At 49.4% G+C, this 27849-nt stretch overlaps 1 protein-coding gene across 2 annotated transcripts; it reads right to left on the bottom strand.

Moving 5' to 3' along the window:
• Nucleotides 1-48: 48 nt before the first annotated feature.
• On the bottom strand, nucleotides 49-27849 carry Impa2 (inositol monophosphatase 2). Of its 2 annotated transcripts, none has more exons than XM_051163480.1 (8): nucleotides 27558-27849; nucleotides 16208-16341; nucleotides 12937-13044; nucleotides 10211-10256; nucleotides 8324-8432; nucleotides 3217-3325; nucleotides 1879-2030; nucleotides 49-493 (listed from the first exon to the last, which is right to left on the bottom strand). In XM_051163480.1, exons 1-8 carry the CDS (start codon nucleotides 27654-27656, stop codon nucleotides 378-380), a joined length of 873 nt encoding a protein of 290 aa, XP_051019437.1. In that variant the 5' UTR covers nucleotides 27657-27849; the 3' UTR covers nucleotides 49-377. The 2 variants fall into 2 exon arrangements, with proteins under 2 accessions (XP_051019437.1, XP_051019438.1); XM_051163481.1 differs by having other exon boundaries at nucleotides 12937-13041.

Here is a 27849-nt window from a genome sequence, read left to right as displayed (position 1 = left end):
AGGCTGAGAACCACAGGCTGGAAGGGGACAAAAAGCAGAACACTGTAATTCTGATTTATTGCATTTTGTATTACCATGGGCAGGGGAGGGCCTGAGAGCAAGTTCTAAAGCTTTATTACCTGAGATTTGCATTCTGGAAAAATAATCAAGATGAATGACTAATACACACCTCACAAGAGATTTGGGCTTGGCTCTGATCAAAGAACATGTACCGACCAGAAAAGGGCTACGTGAGATTAGAGAGATACCGGCTAAGCACCGAGTCCCAGCGAGAGCTACGGCGGACTTTTTGCCTTGGAGCCCAGGCCACTGGGACGGCTCTTTCCCAGGGAGCTGCAGAATTTCAGCCTTCGAGCCGAGTTCCATGTGTGGCTGGGTCATTTCTCATCATCCCGTCCGTAGTTAATAGTTTGTAAGGCCTGAGCGATGAGCACTGCCATCTCTCTGGTGCCAGCGGCAACGACTCTACATGACATGAGGTCAAGGGGTCCACCTGTAGGCAGAGAAGAGGGCAGACATCTGATCCCTGGGAACCTGCACAACACTAGTACACAGCAACTTCTCATGTATATAAGTGCAGAGAAAAACAGCCCACAGGCCTAAGGTGGAGTCCTGGGGCCAGTACCCAACAAGCAGCCAAGAAATGAACCTGGCTGTGTGGGAGGCATGGTGACTCTTGCTACCCTAGTGGGAAAGTAGCCAAGGGCTGCACAGAACTGAGCCCCGAAGCTGTCCCATCTTAAGAGGCATGACGGTTCTGTGAAATGCAAAACTGGATGAGACCAGGATGGGAGTGGAGTGTCCTGAATTTCACCACACAGCAGGCTGCTGTGGCTGAGAGGTCTGAGGGACTTCCTGGACTTAGTAAGTCTGGGAGGGCCAAGCCTGCCTTCCCACATGCCCTGTGCATCTTCTCAGGTGCACGGTATAGGAGTCATCAATCACACCCCGAGGCGACAAATGCACACAGATGCAGGCCCCAAGGTGCTCGAACGATAAAACCCGGAGTGTGAGGTGCTTTTTTAGTGTGAGGCTGTCCTCCTGTACAGTTCACTGCCAAAAAGCCAGCACAACTTCACTTTTTATACGTTGCTAGGAGATTCAAGTCCCTCAAAAGAGAAATAGGATAAACTACAGAAGAGCCACTCTCTACACCCAATAGTTAAAAGTGGCCATAGCACTTTTACTAACAAACTCTAAAACCGGGGCTGGCGAGATGGCTCAGAGGTTAAGAGCCCTGGCTGCCCTTCCAGAGTTCCTGAGTTCAATTCCCAGCAACCACATGGTGGCTTAAAACCACCTACAATGAGATCTGGTGCCCTCTTCTGCCATTCAGGCACACACGCAAGGAGAATACTGTATACATAATAACTAAATAAATCTTAAAACAAAATAAAACAAACAAACAAACAAACAAAAAACCCTCTAAAACCAAGAAGGAAAAATGGGTCTAGCAAGATTTGCCAGAACTCAGGGGAGGGAGCTTTGGGCACTAAGTAACTGATCAGAGGCAAATGGGGCTCATGTGTGCTCTACAAAGGAGGAGCCGTGGCCGGGACTTGGTGGCACAAAGATAGAAGAACAGGCCACCTCCTGCTGGGCGCTAGGCTGACCTAGATGCTTGTGGAAGCCATGGGAAACTGTCCGTGGTGGTGACTGTGGAATGCTGCAGTGACCCTAACCTATGTGTGAGGAAGGGCAGGACCAAAGCCCCTCTATGGTTGGCCCCCGCCTGCCATGCATCCTGGTGTGGTCTTGTCTGCAGAACTAAGAGAAAGTGGGGGGGATCCAACGTGGTTCCAACCTCAGGTTCGCTCTATTCGGCGTCGCCTGCTGGGTAAGATAAGGGGGAGGGTGGTCAAGGGCCATGGAGCTTACCCGAGGTGTCCATCACGGTGCCACCTGCTTCTCTAATGATGACTGTGGCAGCTGCCAGGTCCCAGCAGTGAAGGCCAAACTGGTAATAGGCATCAGCAGCACCCGAGGCCAGGTAGCACAGTGCCAAGGTGGAGCTTCCGATGACTCGGACCCTGGCAGCGGAGGGCGGATGTGGGTGAGTGAGAGGGCATGCCTTGACATGGCAGGCTCAAGGCTTATCCTCCCCCACCCCCCAGCTTTTAGTAGGTACACCCCCATACTCAGAAATGAGCCACTGGATTCTGCCAGCCATCCCATGGTACAGAGGGCAGGCCTGGAGTGAGTGGCCTGGGCAGATGACTCTTCCACAATGACGCTAGCATACTGCACTAAGACTGGTCACGAGGGGCTCCTAAGTGTGACTGTGGCCAGTGCGGCCAGAGGCCTGAAGTCCTTACTCTACTGAACCCTGGGAAGTTACATGTAGGACCTTCAAGTGGCTGGTGGTTAGTTACCACATAGAAGGAGGGGCAAGGGGAGGATGGAGTTATCTTAATCTAAGCACATAGGAGAAATAGATAACCAACAATTTACCTAGCAGGCATGCCCGACCTGTGGCCCATAGACCACATTTGTCCTAGACTAGGGATCCGACCTGTTTATAAACTGCAACATGGAACAGTTGGACACTGAGGAGGTTTGAGCAAGAACGGCCACCCGCCCTCAGGCACATATATTTCAGTCCTTGGTCCCCAGCTGACAGACCTGTTTGGAAAAGACTGGTGTGGCTTTGTTGGAGGGAACGTGTCACCAGGGGTGGGCTTTGAGGTTTCAAAAGCTCACAGCTTTCTCAGTTATCTCTCTTTGCCTTGTGGTTGTTGTCTCAAGACGTGAGCTCTCAGCTCTCCAAGCACCAAGCCTGCCTGTTTCCATGTTTCCCACCATGACAGCCATGAACTCTGACCTCTGAAACTGTAAGCCCCAAATAAGCCCTTTCTTCTGTAAGTTGCCTTGGTCACAGTATGTGACCATAGCAATAGAAAAGTAACTAAGACAGTCACCCTCGGTCCAAAGCAAGGCCACTGAGAAACTCTAAAGACCCTAAGACTCATTGACTGAGGGACCCAAACTTATTTATTTGGCTTTCAAATACAGACTAGGACACGGGACCCATCTGTTTCCTGACACCCGGCAGCCAGTGTTCTCTGTAGGCAATGGCGCACACCGCCATGCCTCTCTGAGCCTGGTGTCAGCAGCCTCCTGTCCTACCTCTCGGTGCCTCTTCACATCTCTTGGGAGTGTTTAGCCAAGAGCACACTTGGTTTTCAACCCACTGGCTACGGGACTGAGGGTCTGTACCCATGAGCCTTGGCGTGCAGCAGCCGTTCCATGTTGCTCAGGAATACTTTCAGAGTATCGGGGTCACGTTTGGGCCCGATTTCTGTCAGAACCAAAGCCTTCGCGAGATCTGCAAGAAAGAATTTCCCATCAACACAAAGACTGAGTTCCTGTTCTAATGGAATCATTCGAGATCCCTCAAGAGTGGCTGAGTCTGTGTGGTCTTTATGCTGTAATGGGCAGGGGCCAAAACTGACCTGCTCTAATTCAAGCTGTCACTGCCCTGTGCTATTTTTGTTTGGTACTGCATGCGGAGGAGCCACTTTCCATTCCCCTCTCAGGGACACCCCATCATATAGAGGAACAAAAGGGCCTCAGGAGAGTCCAATGGCACGAAGAAACAGCTGCCAAATGCTCCCACACTGGCAATATTCCATGTTTGAACACGCATTTTTTTCACACCTCAGCAGATAAATCTTATATTTTTTGTTGCGAGCCTAACCTTTAACAGCTGAGCCATCTCTCCAGCCCCAGATAAATCTTTCTATTAGGGTTTAAAAAACTTTTGTCTGCTCTGATCACAGCAGAAGCTGACTTGGGATCCGTGGTGTGACCTGGAGGCAGAGGGGCCGAGGTGACGGTACCTGAGCTGAGAGCGTGGCTTGTAGGAACGTGACTGAGTCTTGCTGTTGGGGAGTCAGGAACATTTTGTCCTTGTCTCGCCACATATGCCAACCTGGTCCTGTCTCAGCAGGCCATACTGCAGGCAGGATGGAGCCACACTAGACGTGCTTAGGAGGAAACCTCAGCTACCCCAACGACAAGGGAAGCAGCCTCTACTGTGTCATTGTACTCAGCAGGCCTTACTCTATGTAACACCTCCAAAAGAGTCTTCCACACCCACATTCCAGATTCCCTGACTTCTTCAATACAAGCAAACTCTTGTTTTATAATACAGTGAACCATGGTGAACCCTATACACAACTGTAAAGAGGTAAACAAAGTGGGCAGAATACCATCTCAAACAGTCAATAAAAGAACCTCTGAAGATCTACCTATTAAACAAAAATAGCATGAAAAACAGACTGCACAAAACAAACAAACAAACAAACACCCAGCAAAACTCAAAATGAGAGGGCACAGAGCTTAGAAAAAAAAAAAGGAAAATATTTTAGATGATGAATAAAAGGAACACAAACTAGGAGCTGGAGGGAAGGGTGGCTCAGTGGTTACACTTCCCTGATCTTCCAGAGGACCACGGTTTGGCTGCCAGCACCCATAGTGGATGGCTTGCAGCCACTTTCTGTAACTCCAGCTTTAGGAGACTAGATGCCCTCTTCTGGACTCTGAGGGCATCTGTAACTCCAGCTTTAGGGGACTAGATGTCCTCTTCTGGACTCTGAGGGTATCTGTATACTGTAACAGGTTGACACCAGTTTCCCAAAAGACAAAACATGAAGCAACAGAGTTAAGGAAAAAAAAATACTAATGATTACAATTCAAGAATACTAAAGTAAAAAGAGATGTAAAATATCAAAGAACTATGTCCCTAGGAGGACTGACTCAGCTCTGAAGTCTACCTCTATAAAATTACTGTAGTCTGGAGAGAAAAACAAACAAACAAAAACCCCAGAACATGTGCATCCAGGAAGAGAACCAACGTCCCTCACAAGCAGAAGAAAGCCAAAGTGCCATCACATATGGCGGCACTTTTATAATCCCAGTACTTGGAAGGGTAAGAGAGGAAGACTGAATTTAAGGCCAGAATGGGTTACACAGTGAGACCCTGTCTTAAAAAGAAATCCATCCTTGAACCGTTTGTCTTTCACCAACACTGTCTGCCAGCGCACAACAGGGACATTATAGAGATCTGACACAGTAAGGCAAGTTTTGGATTTTATTGCTAGAAAAGCAGACTTACAAGCCATAAGGTCAATGACAAGCTGTAATGAACACAAGGAAGCAGGGACACCACTCTCATGAACCTGCCCTGAGAAGCCAAGTAGGACTTTACTCTCAAAGTATGGCTCTCATCGCTTACCATGGGCTGCTCCGTTAGAAGCACTTGCCCCGTTAAATCAAGACACACTTGTCTTCTTCATTATGCTGCCTTGTGTACTCAGATGACAACGGCAACCAGGGGAGGTAGGTGTCCCCCTCAAAGTAGCCCATGAGCTCACCATCCCAGCTGGCGCCTAGTAGGCACAGAAGCTCTCCTGTCGCGCACAGTGGGAAGTGGCAGGTTTCTGTCACAATTACAAAGCCGAGAATACTATCAAATGCGTTAAATCTTGAACGGTGAGTTTTTTTTTTTTTTTTTTTTAAATAACCTTTCCAGTAAGGAAACAAGCAGCCAGAGGATTTTGATAAACTAAAATGGTCAGGACTTGAGTATTTGGCAGTGAGAAAGTGAGCCCACCGCTTCAGTTACCAACACTACCAGATACGAATTCAAGTGGAGCTTGGAATCGGGGAGAACTTGTGTCAGGGGGGATTGTGCGGGCCTGTGACCCAGCACTAAGGAGGCAGAGGTGAGGGGACTGTTGCAAGTTCAAGGCAGACCCGGTCTACATCAGTGAGAGCCCATTTCAAGATCAAAACAAGAGAATTTCAGATACTTGCTGATCAGGTTTGACACTTTTACTGCTACCTGCCCGCAGAACTCTCATTTGCCTGAGATACTGTGGTAAGTTCTATAAACTCTAAGTTGTTCAGAAAATGAACATTCTATGTGAGGTTGAAATTTACTTATGTGAAAGGCTTAGGAAGTTCTCAAAATTTGTGTTTATAACTTTGAAAAGTTTTACAAAAATTAAACTGCAACTGAGATATTAAAAAGAAAAAAGAAAAAGAAAAAGAAAAAGAAAGAAAAAAAGAAGGAAAGAAAGAAAGAAAACTTGTATCTTTCCCAACAGTTAAAACTTCAACTGTCCTGCTGGGATTAGAGGTGTGTACCTCCACGTCCCTGCTACCTACAGTCACAGGTTTTTGTTTGCTTGTTTGTTTTTTGACACAAGGTCTTTCTATTATGTAGCTCTGGCAGTCCTGGAATTGACCATGCAGATCAGGATTGCCTTGAACTCACAGAGATCCACTTGCTTTTGCCACCCCCCCCATCCCCGTCCCCAATACTGGATTAAAGTCCTATTAAGACCCTGCCCAGCCTCTACAACTCACTGTATCTTCCACCAGATGGTGCTTAAGTATGTCAACGTGAGTTCTGAGAGGTCACTTAACTTGCTCTAGGCCTGCGTCAGGTCAGGAGTCAGACAGGGACCTGAAGCCAGTCAGTCTGCATACTGCCCAGAGCACTCACACCTGTGACCAGAGGTGACCAGAACTCATTGGACTTCAAGTCACGGTTGTGTTTTGGCGATGGGAGAGCATAGTACGGCAGTGTGCAGAGGCAGAAGAGAGGCAGGTGACCAGTAGGAGCCGGAGCTTTAGAGACAGAAGTTTCTTTCCCTGGGTGCTAGCCTATGGGTGGGGGCGGGGAGGGGGGACGGGCCCAGGAGAGCGGAAGTCAGACCAAGTATCACCCTTCAGGGTTAGGAGGGGCCAGAGCAGAGGTGGGTGGACCTATCAGAGCCTGCAGTCACCACCTGACTGAACTGTGAAGGCAGCCAACCAGGAAGTGGGTGTGTGAATAGTTCAGTGTCTATCAAATGAAATCTGGAGCAAAGTTCACCCGAGCATGTTTAATGGCTGGCTTCCTCACACTGCCTTTCCCAGCTAGGCTTGGATGGATGCCTTTTGCCAGCATGGCTGGAATTAACACCACCCCACAGCCAAACTAAACACTCTAGCAGAAGGAGAAATGGGGCAAGGTACTTTTCCTCACCTACTCCAGGTCAGAGCACTGACTTGCCAACCATCCTGCCTGGGTGTCTCACAGAGCCCCTGTGAGTTCCACTCCCTTGCTCAGAGCCCACACAGAACTCTCACAGCCAACCTCTCTTCCCCAAAGTCCTATGAGTGCATCCAACCTCACATCAGTACCTCACAGGCCGGGTGGTGCTGCCCCCCATGGTTACGAGGCTGGATTGGCACACCAGCATTAACCAGGGAGGACTAAGAGGAGCTGTGAAAAGATGAACCAACAACCGGCACAGCGAAGAGGCTGGTAAAAAAGACAGGCAGGCTGGGAGCCAAGTGCTGACGTCCCGGGACTGAGGCAAACAGTGTCAGCGAACACAAAGCACGGACGATGGAGGCTGGGGCGCTTTATGATGTGCCACAGACAAGAGCAGAGGCTGCTCAGTGCTGCAGAGCCTGAGTGACTGAGGCCCTGCTAGGCGAGTGCTCCACCCTCGGCCCTCACCACCTCTCCAAACCCAATTATGTGACCCATTCAGGGGCTGTTAAAGTCTTCCTCTCCTACAACGGCTTCTCTTCTAGGATCCTTTTTCTCCTCTGACTATGCACACTGCCATGAAGCCACCTCACCAATGATACATACACAAAAGTTCCGGCATTTCTCTGTTGCCTACTGTACGTATGTATCATCGTCGTCATCATCATAAACCTGCTAGCTGAATCACTGTGGGACAAAGGAAGGAGGGAGAACTCCCAGCTGGCACACCGCTAATGGCGAGCAGTTCCGAGATTTACCTCCTGAGAGTGAACCATCAGTATCTGGAAACCTCTACAATTAAGGAAAACAAAAGACAACCCTAGTCCTGGTGGCAGGCCCGAGGCACATGCAAAGTCTGCTTCTTTCTCTACACAGCTCGTCCCCACGGCTGCTCGCTCTTCCGACATCCGGGTCAGAGACCACATGCACTGGTTGTGGTCACGGGTACCAGTAAGTTGTGCCTGGATCCTCTGCTGGCCCTGGGGCTAAGCTGTTCTCTTAGTCCTACGGGGCCAAATTGTAACCAGTAACTGCCACTTTAGAGAGGATGGATCCAAGAGGACGCAATAATGCATTCACGGCTCCTGAACCACACAGGCATCGCCATCGCACAGAATGAGTTTTATCCATTCCCACTAGGGAGATGGCATCCCTGGAAAGAGGCAGAACTCTCTGCTGAAGATGGCCACCACTACCTGTGTAATAGCGACACTGGGGGTTTCTCATCACCTGTCTCTATCTGAAACAACCCAAGAGGAGCTGAATGAACCCCACCTGTCTCCCTGGAGACCTGGAGCCGCTGGCCATTGCAAAAGGCACCCTGGCCCCTCCTGCCGGTGTACAGCCGCTCCTCTGTGCAGTGGTGAATCACTCCGAATTCCAGCTATAAGGGGCAGGAGAAGAAAGCGAACGCACGTCACTCCTTGACACAGAAGTAACAGAGACCTAAAAGGTGAAGGCTCCTCTTAAAGCTGGAGCTAGTATCGTGACAATGGGACAGAAATGGCCTGCCAAAAAAGGAATGGAGAAAAACAGACTTCAAACTACACCGGACAGAAGAGCCAGCCGCTTCTTAAGCGGACATATTGAAACTGTATTAATACTAATAAAACTGCATTAAAACGATCATAATAAACTATTGAAAGTTTCATTCTTTAGAACGGCCTCTCAGCTCTCTATCCTTCCTCTGGCAAGGAGACTGTGACTGGAAAAACAAAAACAGAACAAAAACAAACCACACGCCTTAAGCATCCTTTAGGTTGCTGGTTAGTGAGGAGCTGAGCGCACATCCATAGGAACCAGGGACCCATCATGGACAGCCCCAGGGAGCATGGCTACTGCCCAGAGAGGGTCCCTGTGCAGGCAGAATCAACAGTGACACCAGACAACACCTCCCAACAAGTAGCAGCAGGAGGAGGAAGAGGTCAACGTGAAAGTGATGAGCCTCACAGGTAGCGTTCTGCCTCTATTTCACCACTGGGGTTAATATGCTTGGTACCACACGCCCATCTTTAGGGAGCCCAGCAGGATGCCTTAGCAGGGTCTTAGGGAGCCTTGATGTAAGCTTAGCCACCCAGAAATGGGTACTCTGCTTATAGAACAGGTTTAATTCCTGGAGAGGACTTTCCAACAGTGTGTGTCTCTCCAGCAACCCTTACCTGCCCGCTCCCATGACCTTGGCTACACCCTGATACCCAAGTCCAGGTATCAGAATTGTGTGAGTCTTGGCTACCTGTGACAAGGCCCCCAAGATCAAAGGAAATGTCCTGTGGGCAGGAGGAGTTGCTTCCTAGATTGGGCCATGACTGAAAAAAGTATTCCTGTGCTCTGTAACTAGAAACACAGGGCAGAAGAGTAAGGCTCAGCCATGGCGAGGACCTGTCTGACCTTTGTGGCCCCCAGTCTTCTTTCCCGGAAGGCCTGACTCCTGTTATGATAACCTGGTGGCTCACTGGTCTCCATGACAATACTGAACAGAGAAACCAGTGGCTGGTCAATTCTTTACCCAACTGGCAATATTTAAAATGTTTAAGTTTCTACAACAAAAGTGCTTTGAGGTATGTGCAGGCCTTGTTCCCATGAGGGGGACATATGCTGATATTGAGGAAGGCAATGCTGTGCTGTTTCGACAAGGCGCAGTTGAGGAAGACATGGCACCCCAAACTCTGCTTATGCTATTACAAGAAATCAAGGCTCTTGCTGACTTCCTGCACTGGCCTCTCTGCCTTTCCTTCAGGTCTCACGCCATGGCTTAGTTCAGAAAGTCCCTGGGAATCCTGATGGGGCCACGTTCTCATACTAATAGCCAGGAGGACAAGAAGAAGAATTAAAAGAATATTGAGATGAAAAATGTCATCCAAAAATAGGCGCTCCTTTTTGTTTGTGACTAGATCACACGCTCTAGGGGTCAGATGAGAGTCATTCGGACCATCTGCTCAGAACATTGCTTTCCACAGCAGCTTATGACTAGGCCACGGCAAAAAGACCAGAGCCGGCCCACCCTAGGATATAAGCTCCAAAGCCACACTTCTACAAAAATTGGTCTGTGCTTCTTTACTTTCTTGGGTTTGAAAAATACATACTTGGACATATTCGTCATGGTTAAGGCACATGTCAAAGAGCAAGGCAGAGGTTGGAACCAAACAAGGAGGGCCACATTACCTCCTGGTGAACAGCAAATCCGATGCTGACCGCCACGGTGGGGAACCTGCAAGGGAAGACAGAATGGGTCACAGGTAATGTCGGGACACTGGCTCTCAGAGGCTGTGTGTATCTGTGGGCCTGGGAAGGCTCTCCTCCCACACACAAGGACTTTTCTGCGCTCTGGCTGGGTTTGATCTTCCAAGTGACTTTCCAGTTTCACTCACTGCTTCCAGTATAAACAGGCTTAGCTAGCCATGCTGTATGTTAGCTAGCCTGAAGCCATAGCAGTGTTCTGGAAGCTGTGCTGAGACTGGGTGATCTAGCGATGACCGAATGCTACTAACTGGGGATGATCCCAACAACCCCACTGCTGGTTCTCACTAATAGACCAAGGCTAATGTCAGAGCATATGCGGAGGACTTGGTAGATGACGTCACACACCCTGGGCTGCAGCTACCAGACAGATGTAACCTTTCACCAGTGCTAACATCCCCAGCCCGTCTCCTGCTGGAGCTCCCAGCAGGCAACATCATGGTGAGCCAGTGGTAGAGGGACGGTTTTTATGCCACAGTCTGTGTGCGCTTTTTTTTTTTTTTTTTTTTTTTTTTTTTTTTTTTTTTTTTTTTTTTTTTTTTTAGTTCCGTCAGTTTGCTGCTGTGTCTCAAAATAATCTCTCCTTTGTGTGAAGATCATAGGAGCTTAAAAAACAGGAAGGGGGAAGGAAAGGGCAAATACTGTGGACTTGTAGGGGAAAAATACCAACCGAGACTACAAGCAGAATGCAGCACAGAAACCCTCAAAGGCAAGGCCGAGGCTCCCTGCTTCCAAGGCAGGCGCCTCCCGGCTTTCCCTCAGCTATGTTGGCCAGGGCCCAGCACTGCAGGCTTTCTAATGGCCCAGGTCACAGGCTGCAGCTGTGGTTGGACATACTGGGACTGCCAGGTCGCTATTAGAGCCTGTTTGTCATCAGCACTCTTTCCAGCCCCAGATTCCCTCGAGGGCTGCTGATCAGGAAGACCCCAAGGACACCAGAGCCATAGGAGACCCTAACGTGACCATGTAGCCCCTAGCTGGGATGTCATGATGACAAATGGGTCAGAAGGGAGAGGTGCATCACTGAGCAAAACCTACAGAGAGGAGGGGTTATGATACACTACTGCTCCACAGCACCAAAAGGGTCCTCTTGTTCATGCCATGACCGAGTCCTCAAGGTAACAGCCACTACACAGTGGTCATGCTTACTGTACTACTTTGCATGTCAGCGTAACACGGGGGCTCACAGCAGCCTGAGAGCTAGGCACCCCACCTGGCTCTGTTCACTTACTCAATGTGGTGTATACACAATGTGTGAGTATAGGGCTGGGGGTGGGGAAGGGCTAGCAGCATAGAAATATCTCCAGGGAAAAGGTTAAATATACCTGCCCTCTGTGGAAGCCATGTCATCTACTGTACTTCGGGGCCTTTGGCTCCTTCTACACAGCTGTGGCCAAGTATACACAGTTCCCATCCCTGTCACTGTCAGGGACCTCTAACTCTTCAGCCTTACTCTCATAAGGGCTGTCTGCAGGCATGAGGTTTGGCTCCTGTAAGAGTGACCCTCAAACCTCACTGGCGCATCCTGGCTCTGCCTCCTAAGCTCCAGCCCTCCTACCCTAACTCCACCTTTTTTCCAGGGGCAACAACGTCTTAAAGCAGCCGCCCTTCAGTCCAACCTCTCTCTCTTTCTCTTTCTCAAAGATTTATTTATTATGTATACAGTGTTCTGCCTACATGTACCCCTGCAGGCCAGAAGAGAGCACCAGATCACATTATAGATGGTTGTGAGCCACCATGTGGTTGCTGGGAATTGAACTCAGGACCTTTGGAAGAACAGACAGTGCTCTTAACCTCTGAGCCATCTCTCTAACCCCCAGCCCAATGTCTTATAATTGTAGACAGTCTCTTAAATTAGTTTCATCTATAAGCAATTACATTCCTAATTTTTGTTTGCTTGCTTGCTTTTGAGACAGGGTTTCTCTGTAGCCTTGGCTGTCCTAGACTCACTTTGTAGACCAGGCCTGCCTTGAACTCTCAGCAATCTGCCTGCCTCTGCCTTCCTGAGAGCTGGGATTGCAGGCATGCACCACTGTGCCCACAGCACATTTTTAATTTTTAAAGTACGGTAAAATATTTAAGTATAGGGAAAGCTGATCTTAAGCTTGTGATCACATCTTGGGCTTTGGAGTATAGGCCTGTACTAGCCAAGAACACCTAAAGGAAAGAAACAAACAAAACCCCCAAATGTAGCTCAAGCTGGCCTCGAACTTCTGACTCTCCTCTGTCTCCAACTCTCAAGTTCTGGGATAGCAGGTGCACACCACCATACCTAGCCAACTCCCCGAAAAGCCTCTATCTATCCCCTCCCTCCATGCACACATGCACTCCCAAACACATATACAAAGGAGACATGGTCTTTCTACATGGACCTAGCTGGCCTGAACTCACAGAGATCTACCTATCTCTATCTCCTGAGTACTAGAATTAAAGGCACATGTCAACGCGCCTTGCCAAAAATATTTTTTAAAACAAAGTTTCCTTCTATATTCTTTAGATTCACAAATGGAAGAAACCTTTTTTTTTTTTTTTTAATATCAAGATTCTAATTTTTCTCGTACAAGACTAGAAACCACCCACATTTTCAGTTTTCAAAACTTACCGTGTTGAAAAGGAAACCGAGAGGCCACATGCTCCCAACTCCTGCTCACCTGTGCACAAAGTTGCAGGTGCCATCGATGGGGTCAATGATCCAGGTTGGGCTGGGGGTGAGCACACACTTGGCTCCGGAGGCTGTGGCTTCTTCTGCAATGAACCTGCTGAGGCAGGGGTCTCAGCCTGAGTCAATGTCCATCACTCAGCACAAGAGCGTATGTAACAAGCACAGGGCTCTGGGTTCTAGCCTCAACACCAAAACATGCAACCTCCTCCTCCCCCCGCCCCTCCCAACAAGCGTAACTCTCGCTGTTGATGCTTTGGAAGGAAGGGAAACGGAGTGGTTCTGGGTTCCAGCCCCAGTACCAAACACCCCCCAACACTTCCCAGAACAGAGTGTCTCACTGCTGTGGTCTGGGAGGCACACACGGTAAATGTAGCGGGCCAGGTAGAGATGCAGGAGTGCAGAGCGCCTGAGAGAGCACAGAGGCGAGTAAAACTTGGTTCCCAATTCTGCACGGAGCTAGGTGAGTGAGAGGCAACAGAGGACCAAGGGATCTTGCTCTCATGCAGAGCAGAACCTGGGCCATAGAAGGGCACGTGTCACCCACGTCTCCCTTCCCCACTGGGACCTTTTACCCTTCCCTCCCTGGTCTCTGCTTCCCTTCGGGAGAAAATAGGGGCCGGACCCAGGGAGCAGTATAGTTGTCAGGATGTGTCATGTGGTCCCTGTCCTCATGGTGGTCTCCCTTACGTGCCCCTTCAGGGCCACACTGGCTGTCTCCAACGGGGCGGGGGGGCTCCGGGCTGGCCCCTCTGTAACAACGCTTCCCACTAGGAGCCAAAACCTCAAGCAGAACATGCACAGAAAGGACGGCCAAAGGCAGGGAAGCTCCTCCCACTTCTCCCCCACCCACGCGTGGGATTGGAAAGACCTGGCTCATTTAGGTGGCCCTGAATGTGGCGTTCATTCTGCCACTTTTCTTGGGCAGTTTTTTTTTTTAAAGAATTTTTTTGTTTGTTTGTTTAATTATGTACTTATTTGTCCTGTAAGAGTGACTCTCAAACCTCACTGGCACATCCTGGCTCTGTGCCTTCTCAGCTCCAGGCTAACTCCACCTTTTTTTCAGGGTAAAAAAAAAAAAAAGTCTTAAAGCAGCCACCCTTCAGTTCAATGTCTTATAACTGTAGACAGTCTCCTAAGTTAGTTTCATCTATAAGCAATTACATTTTTATTTATTTTTTGTTGTTTTGAGACAGGGTTTCTCTGTGTAGCCTTGACTGTCCTGGACTCCCTTTGTAGATCAGGCTGGCCTTGAACTCACAGTGATCTGTTTGCCTCTGCCTCCCTGAATGCTGAGATTACAGGCATGGGCCACCACACCTGGCCTTGGGAAAAGTCTTAAGGAAAAGTCTTTTCAGCATGGTCTTCTGTAGTTACTGGCCTTTCCTATAGTGTCATACAGTTATGTTTTTTAAAAGAAAATACACCATACTCTTTTTAAAGAAAATTATTTATTTTTATTTTATGTGGATTGGTGTTTTGCTAGCATGTATGTCTGTGTGAGGGTGTTGGGTCCCTTAGAACCAGTTACAGACAGTTGTGAGCTGCCATATGGGTTCTGGGAATTGAACCCATGTCCTCTGGAAGAGCAGCCAGTGCTCTTAACCGCTGAACCAACTCTCCAGCTCTGCAGAGTACACATTGTACTCTTAAAAACAGACACAAAGAGTGGGTGCCAAAGCTTGAATGCAGGACCAAGCAGACAGAAGTGGTGCAAAGATAGAACGCAAAGCCAAGCTCTCCACGTAATTTTGACAGTCAACTGCTTCTGAGACCTTCTTCTTTTCTGGCTATTGAGTGTGGTGTCAAGTGAGTCACCACTGTCTCTTCAGTCCATGAAGGAGCTGACTGATGCTATTTGGTCCTCTCTTCCCAGCTGCAGCCCCGTGTCCACCAGCTGGCCCACAGGGCATTCCAGGGCAAAGCATCTTGGGAAGACGACTGGACATTTGTGTGGCAAATGCTTTGGTGGCAGGAATGGGCTTTTCTACGTCCAGGACCCAGTTTTATGTCCTGAGTAACTTACACATTCAACTAATACTGCCCTGTGCTGACACACCACAGGACACCAGGTCACAGTGACCTCAAGGGGGCAGAAGGCAGTAGGACACAGTGAGCTGCCATCCTCTCCCCCAGCTTGAGGTAACCTCACAATCTTGGATGCATCACTCAAGAGGATAAGGATGACCGCAGGGTTTGTACCGGTGACAGGTCACCGGAATGAATGAAAGAAGATGAAGAGAAGAAAACACAGACTCAAGCAAGCAGCTAGTTTCTTAAAAAGATTAACAAAACTGACAAGGCCCTATGCAAACATAAAGAGGAAATAGGAAATAATAAAATTAGAGATGAAAAAGGAGTGGTTAGAAGAGACTCCAGTAAAATCCAGGAGATCCCAGAATACGCCAGTTTATGTAAAAGAGAAATGCACAGATTTCCTAATTATAACCCTATCAAAATTAAAACGGGAAGACAGAAACAGATTACACAGGCTGCAGCAAGCACTGAGACTGAAGCAGTGACTGAAAGTCCTTCCACAAGTACAAGCCCAGGACTGGACGGATCTGCTACTGAAACCTACTAAGCCTCTGAGGGAGACCTAACGGCACCACTTCTCAACCGCTCTACAAGACAGACAGAACCTCACTGAACTCATTCTACCAAGTCAGTACTGTCTCAATAACCAAATACAGTATTACCTGAACACCCAAACTGGGTAAAGACTGAAAACAAACATTACAAAATGCAATAATTCACAACGAAGTATTTGCAGATGATTCAAGAACACATTGAGAAGATCCTACATCCCAGCCAAGTTGGTTTCATCCTAAGGATGCAAAGTTGGTTCAAACCTGCAAGTCATGTCTTACTCGATATAACCAGACCTCAGGATAGAAGCGCAATACATCACACAGACAAACTAAAGGATGAAAACCATCTCGATAGGTGATTAAAAAAAAAAAAAGTCCTACAAAGTGAGTCCAGGACAGCCAAGGCCACACAGAGAAACCCTGTCTCGAAAAACCAAAAAAAAAAAAAAAAAAAAAAAAAAAAAAGGAAAGAAAGAATCATAGATGGATAACAACAACAAGAGAGTAGAACCAATTAGTTTTGTCCCCTGAAAATGGAGGGACCAGGGCTTATTCTTGGTTACTTAACATTTCCCATCTGCCTTTCAGGGACAAGTGTCAGTGCCTCTCAGCTGTACCTCGGCCTCTGTGAGGTGACAGTCACTGGGGTGTGCCTCCTGAGAGAGCACTCACCTGTGGGAAGGGAACCGCTTTTGCAGCTCAGAAACAATTAAATCTTCTACTCGGTGATCTGTTTCTGTCACAAGATCTGCAGCAGATGTTTTTGTGGAGACGTGCTTTTCTTCAGTGAGGGCTTTCCTGATGATCTGAAACAGCACAGGAGGCAGTGAGAGCTGTGGGTCTCCTTCCCACGGACCCCAGCTTTCTTTGGTGGACTGGCTGGCTTTGGCCAGGGCCTGTAGTTACTCCCTTCCTCCACCAGTGACTCATCCCATCACACCCAGCTCCCAGGGCTTCTAGAACCCTCCACCACCAGCCCCTACTCTGTTCCCAAGCCAGGCTCTCCACTTGAAACTCTCTACTCAGATGCCACTTGAAAGTACCTTTGAGAGAAATTTTCTCTGAAAGAAAGTTATTTTTTAAAAGGCTGGGGTTTATCAACAGGAACCCGCCCTCCCCCCCACCCCACCCCCCGCCAAAATAAAAGCAGAACACAGGTTAACCTCCTAGAATTCACACTTCAAATTTGCAAGGTGTGTATGTGAAAGCCTTCCTCTGACTCACTTTACGTACCATGCACCCACGTGATGTGCTTGCAAATGCAAGCTTCGCACACCCCCGCGAGAGCTGAATTGTGTCCTAGGAGCTGAGGCTAGCTTCTGCGGCTGTATGCAGGACAGCACCAGCCAGCTGCCCACAGGGACACGTCAAAGACACTGGAGGCTCCTCAGGGACCACAAGGGCAGGCTCTACAGCTAGGCAAGCTGCCAGCACATCTGGATTGAACCCACTATGTCTAAACATAGGGTAAGGCCTAGTTGGCACCATTTCTGCTGCCCTGGTGGAGTTCCAGGAACCCCCTAGAGACCCAAACAGGAAACCAGAGCAGTCAGTATCTCTGGATGCTTCAGAAGGATCAGTTCCAGTCTGTGAATGAAAATTGCCACCTCCAGTTCTAGGTGGGGCTGTTTTCTCTATGTCTGCCTGTCTGCCTGTCTGTCCAAAACTGAATAGAAGTGGTGAAGTCAGGACACCTGAGCAGACTTGACAGGTCCCCAAATCATGTATTTTTCCCCAACGTGTCATGAGGGACTGGCAAGTTGGCTCAGGGCATAAAGTGCTTGCCGCATAAGCCTGGTGACCGGAGTCCAGTCTCCAGAATCCTTGTAGAGGCAGAAAGAGAAACAGGATGCACAAAGTTGTCCTCCCGTCTCCACACGTGCACCGTGGAACATATATACCACCCCATACACACATACATAATGAATTAACAAAACAGTACTGACCCACAGACTGGCTATTCACACTTGACACCCTGGGCCCACTGTGACACTTAGCCGGTACCTGGCCAGCACTACTTGGCCCACACTGTGCCCTGATGATGCCAAGGTGGGGAGGTCCTCAGTGCAAAGGAGGCTCATAAACGGACTCTTTTAAGATACTTTTCACTTCTGTTGTTTTGTGTATGTTCTGTGTGGGCGCACATGAGCCAGTGTATGCGGGGAGGTCAGAGGACATTTTGCAGGAGTCGGGGTGTCCCAGATATCAAATTCAGGTCCTTGTGCTTGGTGGCAGGTACCCTAACCTGCTGGCCCACCTACCTGCCCCCCACAAATGGCGTCTTAAACAAACAAACATGACATCTAGCGGTCTCTACTTTCAACCTTCCCCGTGGTAGTTCTTGCCTGCTCAGCCTCAAAGTCCTTCCCAGATGAGCCTACCTAGGTAGGTGCTGGTTTTTAATCTGGGCTGCAAAAACAACAGATGTGCACGATAGAAGATTTTAATGTGATGGACAGCACAAACATCCAAGAGGTCCCCTACAGTCCATTAACTTCAGCTCACCACTACTGCTCACATCCTGCCGGCCTCCGTCCTGCACTGCAGGGCTTCCGGTCGCCACTGTGCAATATCCTGCCCATTACCACCTTGCTAACTCTCTTACAAAACCAATTTGCACACAGCATGGCTTGGCAAACCGATCCACAGGTGCTCATAAACTCAACAGTCTTCAATGTCTAGCTCGCACAGGACCTGACATCCTCCAGGAACCCCAAATTCCGGGCCAGTCCAGGCAGCCTACTTGGCACTGTGTGGATATCTTATACAGGAGGGAGGTTTTGTGTGTGGGAGCAGCAGATGTAGCTGGGTAATGTGCATGCTGTGGTGGGAGAGGCAGGGGAAAGTAAGAGACAGTAAGAGAGAGACAGGAGAAAGGGGTCCATCTCAAGGACGAGGCAGCAACAGAGCTTCTGGAATCCCGTAGAAAGAAGACCGGTCGCTAGGTTGGGGCTTGGGGTCTGAGATCAACATTCTGGCAAGTTCCACTATGGTAAGGAGCCAGGGCAGTTTTCATACCTTGGAGCAAGGAGGGTCACCTAGGAGGTTGGGACAGTCTCACTTGGCAGGTGGTGTGTATGTACAAGTGTGTGCATGTACGTGTGCTCAGAGAGACGCCTCCATTTTGAACCAGTGCCTCCTGGGACCTGCTTGAGAGGAAGCAGACACGAAACCAGTCGGCTATCTCAGTTTCACACCCATGTGGCCTCCCCATAGAAGCTGGATTGAGGACTTAAGACAATGATCAGAAAAGCTCTGAAATCCCCCAATAGCTTCTTCGTACTGCTGCCAGAAAAACCCCCAAATGCTACACGGCCAGACCACTGGCCAGCCTCTTACCTCACCTTCCACAGGGTATCATGCAGAGTGGTTTTCCTCCATCTGATTCCGACTTCCCTGCTGATCGTAGCAAGACTTGCTTCCACCCAGGGCCTTTGCACAGCCTGGTCCTTTATCCCTTCTCCCCACCCGCGGCTGCCTTGTTCGATCTGTACTTGGCTGCGTTGCTCTCGTTGCAACAAGAGATCCCTGACACTCTGCCTAGCTGCCTGTGTGGGGCTGGGCCTGGAGTACAGTAACTGCTCAGGAATGGAAGGCACACAGGCTGCTAGCGTGCTTCCTGCCACGTTTCTTCCAACAGGACCGCTGATGTCTGTGTGAACACTGGCCACCCACCCAGGCGTCCATTCTCTTGGCGCCCTTTTTCTGGTTGTGCTAACAAAGGTGCCAATGTGCCTGGAATCTGCTCTCCTCTGGGCCTTCCTGAACATGGCCTCATCCACTACTCTGCTTTCAGAGCCAAACTCAGTCTGCCTTAGGCACTCACCCCCACAGCTGTACACCCGGCCAGCTGTACCTCCATAACCACGCGTCTCCCCAGCGCAATGCACAGACGGCCCTCACTATCCTGGGTGGTCAAGGCCCTGAGGGAGCAGTGTGGCAACTTTCTGGACTTGGCCGTGGGCCTCTTCCTCCCCTTCTTCCTTTTAGAAACAGAACCCCTGTGTTTCAGGAAGCCCCAGAGCTGCTTTCAAAGATTAATTACCCTGGCTTGGAGTGGTGGCGCACACCTTTACTCCCAGCACTTGGGAGGCAGAGGCAGGTGGATCTCTTGTGAGTTCAAGTCTAGTTCAGACAGACAGGGCTCTCTATGTAACAGAGAGCCCTGTCTTGAAAAACCAAAAGAGAGCTGGGCGTGGTAGCACACGCCTTTAATCCCAGCACGCAGGAGGCAGAGGCAGGCAGATCGATGTGAGTTCGAGGCCAGCCTGGTCTACAAAGCGAGTCCAGGACAGCCAAGGCTACACAGAGAAACCCTGTCTCATAAAAATAAATAAATAAATAAATAAATAAATGAACAACCAAAAGAGAAACAAACAGATTAATTACCCTGACTTCCCTCTTGTACTGCTGGACGTGGCAAGCTCTTCTTTGAGGGCACAAACAGAGACACCTCTGCACCTTCAGAGAATCCTTGCTAATGACAGCGAGGGTGGTCACAAGGGGCCCTAGGCGTAGGAGAGAGAACCTTGGCTTCCTGGGGTTCCACAAGCAGAGCCCCTCTTTGGGTCTTGCACGCACTTTGCCCCGCTTCAAGGCCTTGTCTCTCACATCCACTCTCCTTCTTCCCAAGCTGTCGCGCTAAGGTTAGCATCCTTCCATGAGGCTTTTGATGCCAAAATTTCCCGTTTTCACATGGTGATCTGAATGGCCGCAGTAGGCTCACATATCTGAGTGCTTGCTGTTTGAAGGGACTAGAAGGATAATGAGATGCGGCCTTGTTGGAGTAAGTGGGTTTCAAAAGCCCCTGACAGTCTTGGTGTTTCTCTCTGTGTGTCTCTTTCTCTGCCTGTGGGTCAGAATGTAGCTCTCAGCTACTGCTCCAGTGCCTCGCGGGCCGCCATGTTCCCCGCCATGATGATAATGGACTAAGCCTCTGACATTGTAAGCTGGCCCCGATGATATGCTTTCTTTCATAAGACTTGCCTTGGTCATGGTGTCTCTTCACAGCAAGGGGTCAGTGACTAACACACCATTCTTCTTTCTGACTCAGCCAGAATATCACCTCTTCCACAAGGGGCCTCCCACAGAGACCAGCATTTGTTCCTCTTGACTTACACAATGTAACCTGTAGGCTCCCCACGGCACTTAGTGACTGGGGAGGACCCCCTCATTCTGTGTCCACCTCCCACAGGCAGGTGTGAGCCTCTGCAAGGGCAGCCACACCCAAAGGGCTCTGTGAACACTTGTTGATGGGGCAGAAAAAGATGCCTCGCTGTTGTACACTGAGCCGCCCACTAACCACACTGGAAGGCGTTAGTAAGCACTCTTGTGACTAACCTCCGGGATAGTTACAAGCTTGGTTTTCCAGGTCTAAAAGCTGATTGTGGAGCTTAGGGGCATCTTGGGGGCTTGTCACTATGACTCGAAAGGTTCTATCCACACCAGGCCTCACCTCACTATAGTTTCTACAAGAATCTGTACAGTGTGGATTGGCGAGGGTGGTGACATGCTGTACTGTGTTCTTTTAAAAAAAAAAACAAGCCATTCAGCCAGGCATGGTGCCGCACGCCTTTAATCCCAGCACTGGGGAGGCAGAGGCAGGCAGATCGCTGTGAGTTCAAGGCGAGCCTGGTCTACACAGAGAGTCCAGGACAGCCAAGGCTACACAGAGAAACTCTGTCTAGAAAAATCAAAACCCCCCAAAAACAAGCCGTTCACTTTTGGCTTTTTGTGTTATTGTGGCTGCGACTGGGATGGAACGTGCCTGTGCCCTCCAACAGTGTATCCTCCTTACCTAGGGCATCCCTCCCTCAGGTCCTGGTCTTCTCCCCACCCCACCGCCCTGGTTCTTGGAGACAGGGTCTTTCTATGCAGGCGAGGCCAGTACTGAACTGTGCTCCTTCTGCCCCAACTTCTGAGTGTGGGGATTTCACAAAAGTAGCGAGGTAGGGCTGGAGAGATAGCTCAGTGGTTAAGAGCGCCGCCTGCTCTTCCTAAGGCCCTGAGTTCAATTCCCAGCAACCACATGGTGGCTCATAACCATCTGAAATGTGATATGGTGCCCTCTTCTGGCTTGCAGGAGTACATGCAAGCAGAGCACTGTATGCATAATAATAAATAAATAAATCTTAAAAAAAAAAAGTAGCGAGGTAACTAACCTTTGGTACCCCTGTGTGGCAGGCCCTTCATACCCATCCTGAACTGCACTAAGCCTTGAGGCCACCTGAGACTATTCCATGCCAGGCCCAGTCCCTCACTGGCACCCTCCTGTGTGTCTCCTCTCTTCTATCTCTTTGGACACAATGTCCCTTTTAGTTATGACGACATCCCTAGCTTCCCCAACCCCCACCCCCAAACTACTCTTCCAATCTCACCTTATCACACCTAGGTCTTGGCTGAGTCCCCTTCTCTTGGGTCAGTGCCTGGTAGCCATAGCATTTGGCTACTAGGGGGAGAGAAGACTGTCTGACTCTTCCCTGGACGGTGTGCTTTCCAAAGCAGTAAGCCTTTCACCATAGCAGCTTCAGGACAAGCCCGTCCTGCACAGCCAAGGAGGTGAGCCCCAGCAGCATGCCCTGTATGGTGCCTGCCCGCTGGACCCACACACAAGGAAGCCACACAAATTCTCTTAACTCAGCCGGCGAGTTATCGGCTGTGGGCTCACCACCTTCTTGCTCTTACTGATTTCTTATCACTGACAGAATAAGGGATAGGCTACCTTTCACAAGCAGAGCTCTGAGTTCAACAGCCACTTGGCAGCCAGAGCCACAGTGTCCTTGTTCTAAGAGTACAGGCCAGGTGCCCATGCTGACCAGCACGCTCCCAGACTCCCACACCATTCTGGTTTTTCTAAGAATACAGATCTGACAAAATGTAATGGCTCATGACCAGACATTTCACACATACTACATGCAAATGTCAAACAGGAACCTAAAATCGGAGGCTGAGAAATGTTTGATTCCTGGGCTGGCTCTGTATGTTTAAAAAAAGGGGGAGGGAAGGAAGGAAGCAAAAGAAAATTTAACTTCTAAGTCTTCCCACACTGAGAGGAAAGGTGAAAGAATGTTTTCAATCAAGTGGTAAGATTTAAGAACCTTCCACCCTGCTCTGTAGCCATGACTGAGCTCCAGCGGGACATAGGGGTGTATGCTGAGTACCTGCTAACGCCTGTGCCCATGACTCGTTCCTCCTTAATCTTAGAGATGTTAATCATTCTGCCAGCAACAAGTTAGTATGTACTGTTTTCTAAGCCTCTTTTCATGACTCTTTCCCCTTCAGTCTTTTTTTTTTTTTTCTTTCTTCGAGACAGGGTTTCTCTGTGTAGCCTTGGCTGTTCTAGACTTGCATTTTAGAGCAGAATGGCCTCACACTCACAGTGGTTCATCTGCCTGCCTCTGCCTCCCGAGTGCTGGCATTGAAGGCGTGCGCCATCTTGACTGGCTTCCCCTTCACTCTTAAAGAGATTTTTAATCATTCTACCAGCAACAAGTTAGTGTGTGCTTAAAAAAGTTTTTTTTTCACAATTCCAATCTACAGCGTGTGGTATAGAGAGACCCCTGGCGAGACTTTCTTCTCCTCTCCAAAAGAGCCCTTGGTTAATGTTTCGTATACAAAATGTGTACCAGGCACAGTTGCAAGTCTTCCCTCCATGGGAAAGGCACTCCACCCTCATTTTTTTCCTCAGCTAGCTTTTGCTAGCAAAATGGGTGTGAGAAATACAAAGAGGATCCAAAGTTCTTGAGCCCCTTCGTCATCAGGGAAAAACCAACCCAAACAAAACAAAGCAAAACTAAAGTTAAATAAAAATTGGGACTGGGGCGAAGGCTCAAGTCAGTGAAATGTTTGTTGTGTGTGTAGATAACCTGAGTTTGGGGTTCCCAGCACCAACATAACAGCCAAGCATCATGACACACAGCTGGGATCCAAGAGCCAAGGAGACAGACATGGGGGTGGGGGGAGGAGACTGCTCTGGCGCAGTAGCTTGTTGGTGTGTGTGCGGATAGGTGACACGGAGACTAAAGCAGACAGGGAGCCTGTGGAAACATAAGATCACTACCCTCTTTCTCCACACTTCCTTCAATGGCAGATGTCTCAGCCCAGCCCAGGCAGGAGAAAGGAGTCACCAGAGGAAAGACTTCATACAGGGGCACTAGGGACTCTTTCAAAGAGAACAGCAGGAGCCCAGGCCGTGGTGATGGCATCCTGTGGGCAGTCATCTGGCTGGCCTCGTGGCATTCTACCTCTCTGTAACCTGGATCCAGTCAGGCTCTGCTGAGAACCACAGGCCATCCACACGCTATAAGCTCGGAACATCCCTACACCTGCTCCACCTGCAAGACACTGCAAATCTTCTATGAAACCTGTTTTTCAGGCCCAAATGCCTGATATCATCCTAGCACCTTTTCCTCACAGCTTCCGTCCAACACAAACTGTCGCCTCAGCCTTCGAGACCAATCTTTCTTCATCACCTCTTTCCACAGCTCAGTCAGTCATATGCATGTAGATCTATGCAGCAGCTGGGTGGGCTCTGGCCATTGAGTCTCACACAGGACTCCACACAACACCTCACATTACATCCAGAGCAAAGGCTAAATACAGTCCCTGACTGCTTGACACATATTGATTGGTGAATCAATTTCAGTGTTTTAGCACCACAGTTTTATTTTATTATTGTTGTTGTTGTTTTTTTTTTTTTTTTTTTTTTTTGCGACAGGGTTTCTCTTGTATTCCTGGCTGTCCTGGACTCTCTTTGTAGACCTAGCTGGCCTCAAACTTACAGCAATCTGCCTGCCTCTGCCTCCCAAATGCTGGGATAAAAGGTGTGTGCCACCACACCCTTCTAGCACCTCGATTTTAAAACAAATAGTACCAAAGAAGTCAGTAAACATGTAAAAGACATTTAAAGCTAATGAAATATAGTCTAAACTCCCCAGATCACCTTTTGCAAATGGGTAGAAGTCAGCTATTTTGACTGTACTTCTGACCTTGTCTCTCTCATCCATGACCAACCTTGCCAGACCTGGTATCAGCTGGTACTGAAATGGGTGTGAGCAGTTTGGGCAAGGAGGTCTGAGTAGACAGACTTAGGTCCGATGAGACCAATCTGTGGGGTGTGCAGGCACAGCTGTCTGTAAGTTGCTGTTGGCCAGCCTGTAAAGGGATGGCTTTGAGAAGTGCTTTTCCTGTCCAGCACACCAACGGCCCAGCCGCTGCCACTGGCATTCCTACAGAGGAGAGAATGTACCTGTATGGGGCAGCGGGCATGAGAAAGATGCTGACTGGTCAGACGAGAGGGTTTTTTTTTTTCCCAGACAGGGTTTCTCTGTGTTAGTCTTGGCTGTCCTGGACTTGCTTTGTAGACCAGGCTGGCCTCGAACTCACAGAGATCTGCCTGCCTCTGCCTCCCCGAGTGCTGGGATCACAGGCATGCGCCACCGTGCCCAGCGTAGAAGAGAGAGAGGTTCTTAATGCATGAAGCTGGGATCAAGCCTGCTCAACGCTCTTCTTCATGGTCCAAGTAATGTGTGAAATACTGCAACAGTAAAGAAAATTTAAAGTTCTCACTTGTTGGTGACTATAAAAGTTTAAATTGCACTAGCATAATTTTTCTAAACTACTGATGATAAATTTCAGTTTTGCACTAGGAAAAGCTGTTTACCTTTTTATTCCCTCACAGAAAACACTATACTGAGCTGGCACTGGGGTGCACACCTATAAGCCCACTCCTTGGGAGGCAGGGCCAAGGAGACCATGAGACCAACCTGGAGACCGGGTCAGGAGGGAGGGAAGGAAAGAACAAAAGAAGGAGAAAGTAGTGTAGAGACTAGGGGAGTAGCTCAGTGTTAGAGCATGTGCTGGTGGCCCTGGCTGGGGTCCCCTGCAACGCCATTGCTTGTGTACACACGCGCGCGCGTACACACACACACACACACACACACACACACACACACACACACACGGCTGGGATTGCTGAAGGGCAGGTGTGACTCCAGTAGGCTGAGGTTAACTGAGTGGTGGAATGCAAAGGAGGAATGGGTGGGGGTGGGGGCGTCCGGAGAACAGGGGACCAGCAAGGCTGACGGGATGCTCTCCCAGGGTGGAGCAAGGGAAGCCTGGGAACAGACAGCATAATCTGGGGACACTGGCCATATATCTTGGGAGCTCCCTCTCTTTGAGGCCCTGACCTTTTAGCATCCAGCACTGAGATCCTCCGCTGATAACTGAGAGTAGTCCACAACAGAGTAGAGCACTGGGATAGGTGGAGCCTGTAGCTAAGGAGGCGACACACTCACTGTCATCGGGCTGCCTTGCTTAAGGGCTATTTTCTCCACGATCAGTACTTAATTACTACACATCATCATTTAGAGACTCTTTCCCTCTTTTCACAGGTTACAGTGACCTTGTGTGCCTTTGCTCTCTCTCAGCCTTTCCCTCAATGGCAGGCAGGCAGGAAGCTGCATAATTCCCAAGAGGGAGCCTAGAGTCCTGAGCTTCCTGACCAGACTCCTAATGTCAGAATCTTCACTTCACTGCCTTTCTCTCCCTCTCTCTCTTTCTCTCTCTCTCTTAAATTTTATTGTTGTTGGGAAATTGTAAAGTACCAATCTCTTTAGGTTAAAATTTATAAAACCCTTAAGAACTGTGCCTGTCGTTCTGCAAGCTTCCAATGAACATCGCCGAATATTAAAAGTTATTTAAGCCTCTATTTCTTTGAAGATTTAAATCTGAAAGGCCACAGAACCTGTTAACTTCACTCACATGCTTTTGCACAGTCCTAAATTTGCTTCTCAAAGTTGCCAGGAAAAAAAAAAAAGCTGTAGTGGAATCTTAAAGTCCCTACATACATTGACAAAGCTGTCTCTGGAAGGATGCTGCAGAAATGTGGAGGTGGAAAAAAGGGCTGGTAGTTTCCCGGAAGTGTCTACCCTGGGCTACAAGCTTTATCAGCTGTTGGGCAAGAGCTGGGACTCCCCCCCCCCTTTTTTTTTTACTGCATGTTGCACAGGGTAGTTTCAAAAGATTTGTTCTTCCGGCTATTGATATGTTGGGAATGGTTTTGTACAGGTACCACTTTACCATTGGGCTCTGCCAGCACTGTGGCAACACTTTTTAAAACAGGCATCCCTTTTAGAGTCTTTTCAGATACACCTAAAAATACTGCTTTTTGGATATAAACCTTTCTGTCCACAGTACTATTGTAACTCTTCCTTCCCACCCCCAAGTCAGCAGAGCGCAAGCACATGTTTTAAGGAGCAGAGCACTGAACAAGCCCTAACTTAAACGGGGCCTGCTCTGACGTCTTGGGAACCCACTGCACATCCACTCCACCAACCCTGAAAGTTTGGCGCTGCTGGAGAGGGCAAGGAACAGTTAGGGAGCGAACATAAAAAACAAGAAAGCAAAACAGAGGCGCCACAGTTAGTTTTCAAACCCAGTCTGGTTTTCTTCAGCTTCGCGCTGGTTTCCATCCTTCCGGCAATCTAACGAGTTCTTCCTGAACTCGGGTCTGTGCCAGTCACTCCCTGGAGGCGCTCTCAGGCTGGGAGCCTAGGCTGTCTGGGCTCAGAATGCCTGGATAAGGACAATCAGCTACAACCGAGCCAGAGCTCCACGCGCCTGGGGTTGAAATTGGGGGGGTGGGGGCACCCACAACCTAGCTGCAGGATTGGTCCTTAAAAAGAAACAACTGCCGTGTTCTAGCCTGGGAGAGACGTTTGCGTTCCAGGTGACTCAAACGCCAAGGTCAAGTACCGAGAGGTTGTCATTTCATCGTCCAGTGAGGAGTGCGACCCTCATGTTTTCCCGATGGCTGTATCCCTCTCCACATGGTGCCGACCCCATGCTCCTCATGCAAGCCTCCTACCGATGCGGGATGGGGGTGGGGGTGAAGGGCCAGAGAAAGGTGAGCCCCAGAAACAACACAGGCCCTGTCCTTGCAACTCACTTCGCCCCCACCCACGCCGTCCATCTCGGGTGTGCCTCAGAGCTCTGAGGGTCTGAACGCGACCACCGCACTCACCTGCCCGGCTCGCAGCGCCAATTGCACCGCCACCTCGAAGCACTCGTCCCAGGGGCCCACACCCCGCACCACCTCCTCCTCCTCGCTGCTGGGCTTCATCCTGGCTTCGCCGGGCCCCGCCACCTTCTGCTCTGTTCCGCGTGCTGCGGCCGGAACCCGGCTCCCACTCGTTGCTGCCGCCAGCACGAGAGGCTCCGCACGCTCTCCTCCGGTTCCCGCCAAGCCGTTCCTCCTACCGCGCGCCTTGCAGCAGGAAGGCCCGCAAGGGGCTGCAGCCCAAGTAGGCGGGCCT

Source organism: Acomys russatus, chromosome 20 (genome assembly GCF_903995435.1).
Source record: "Acomys russatus chromosome 20, mAcoRus1.1, whole genome shotgun sequence".
Classification (NCBI taxonomy): Eukaryota; Metazoa; Chordata; class Mammalia; order Rodentia; family Muridae; genus Acomys; species Acomys russatus.
The sequence above is the reverse complement of the archived record's forward strand: the minus strand, read 5'-3'. Positions and strand labels throughout refer to the sequence as shown.

What these genes read in the sequence shown, in the direction of transcription:
- Impa2 (XM_051163480.1), bottom strand. Translation starts at nt 27,656, where the DNA reads ATGAAGCCCAGCAGCGAGGAGGAGGAGGTGGTGCGGGGTGTGGGCCCC. An exon ending in CCAGGTCTCCAGGGAGACAG is followed by an intron (nt 3,326 to 8,323) that starts GTGGGGTTCATT and finishes TCTTTCTTGCAG; the next exon opens with ATCTCGCGAAGGCTTTGGTT. An exon ending in CTGCACGCCAAGGCTCATGG is followed by an intron (nt 2,031 to 3,216) that starts GTACAGACCCTC and finishes CTCCGCTGCCAG; the next exon opens with GGTCCGAGTCATCGGAAGCT.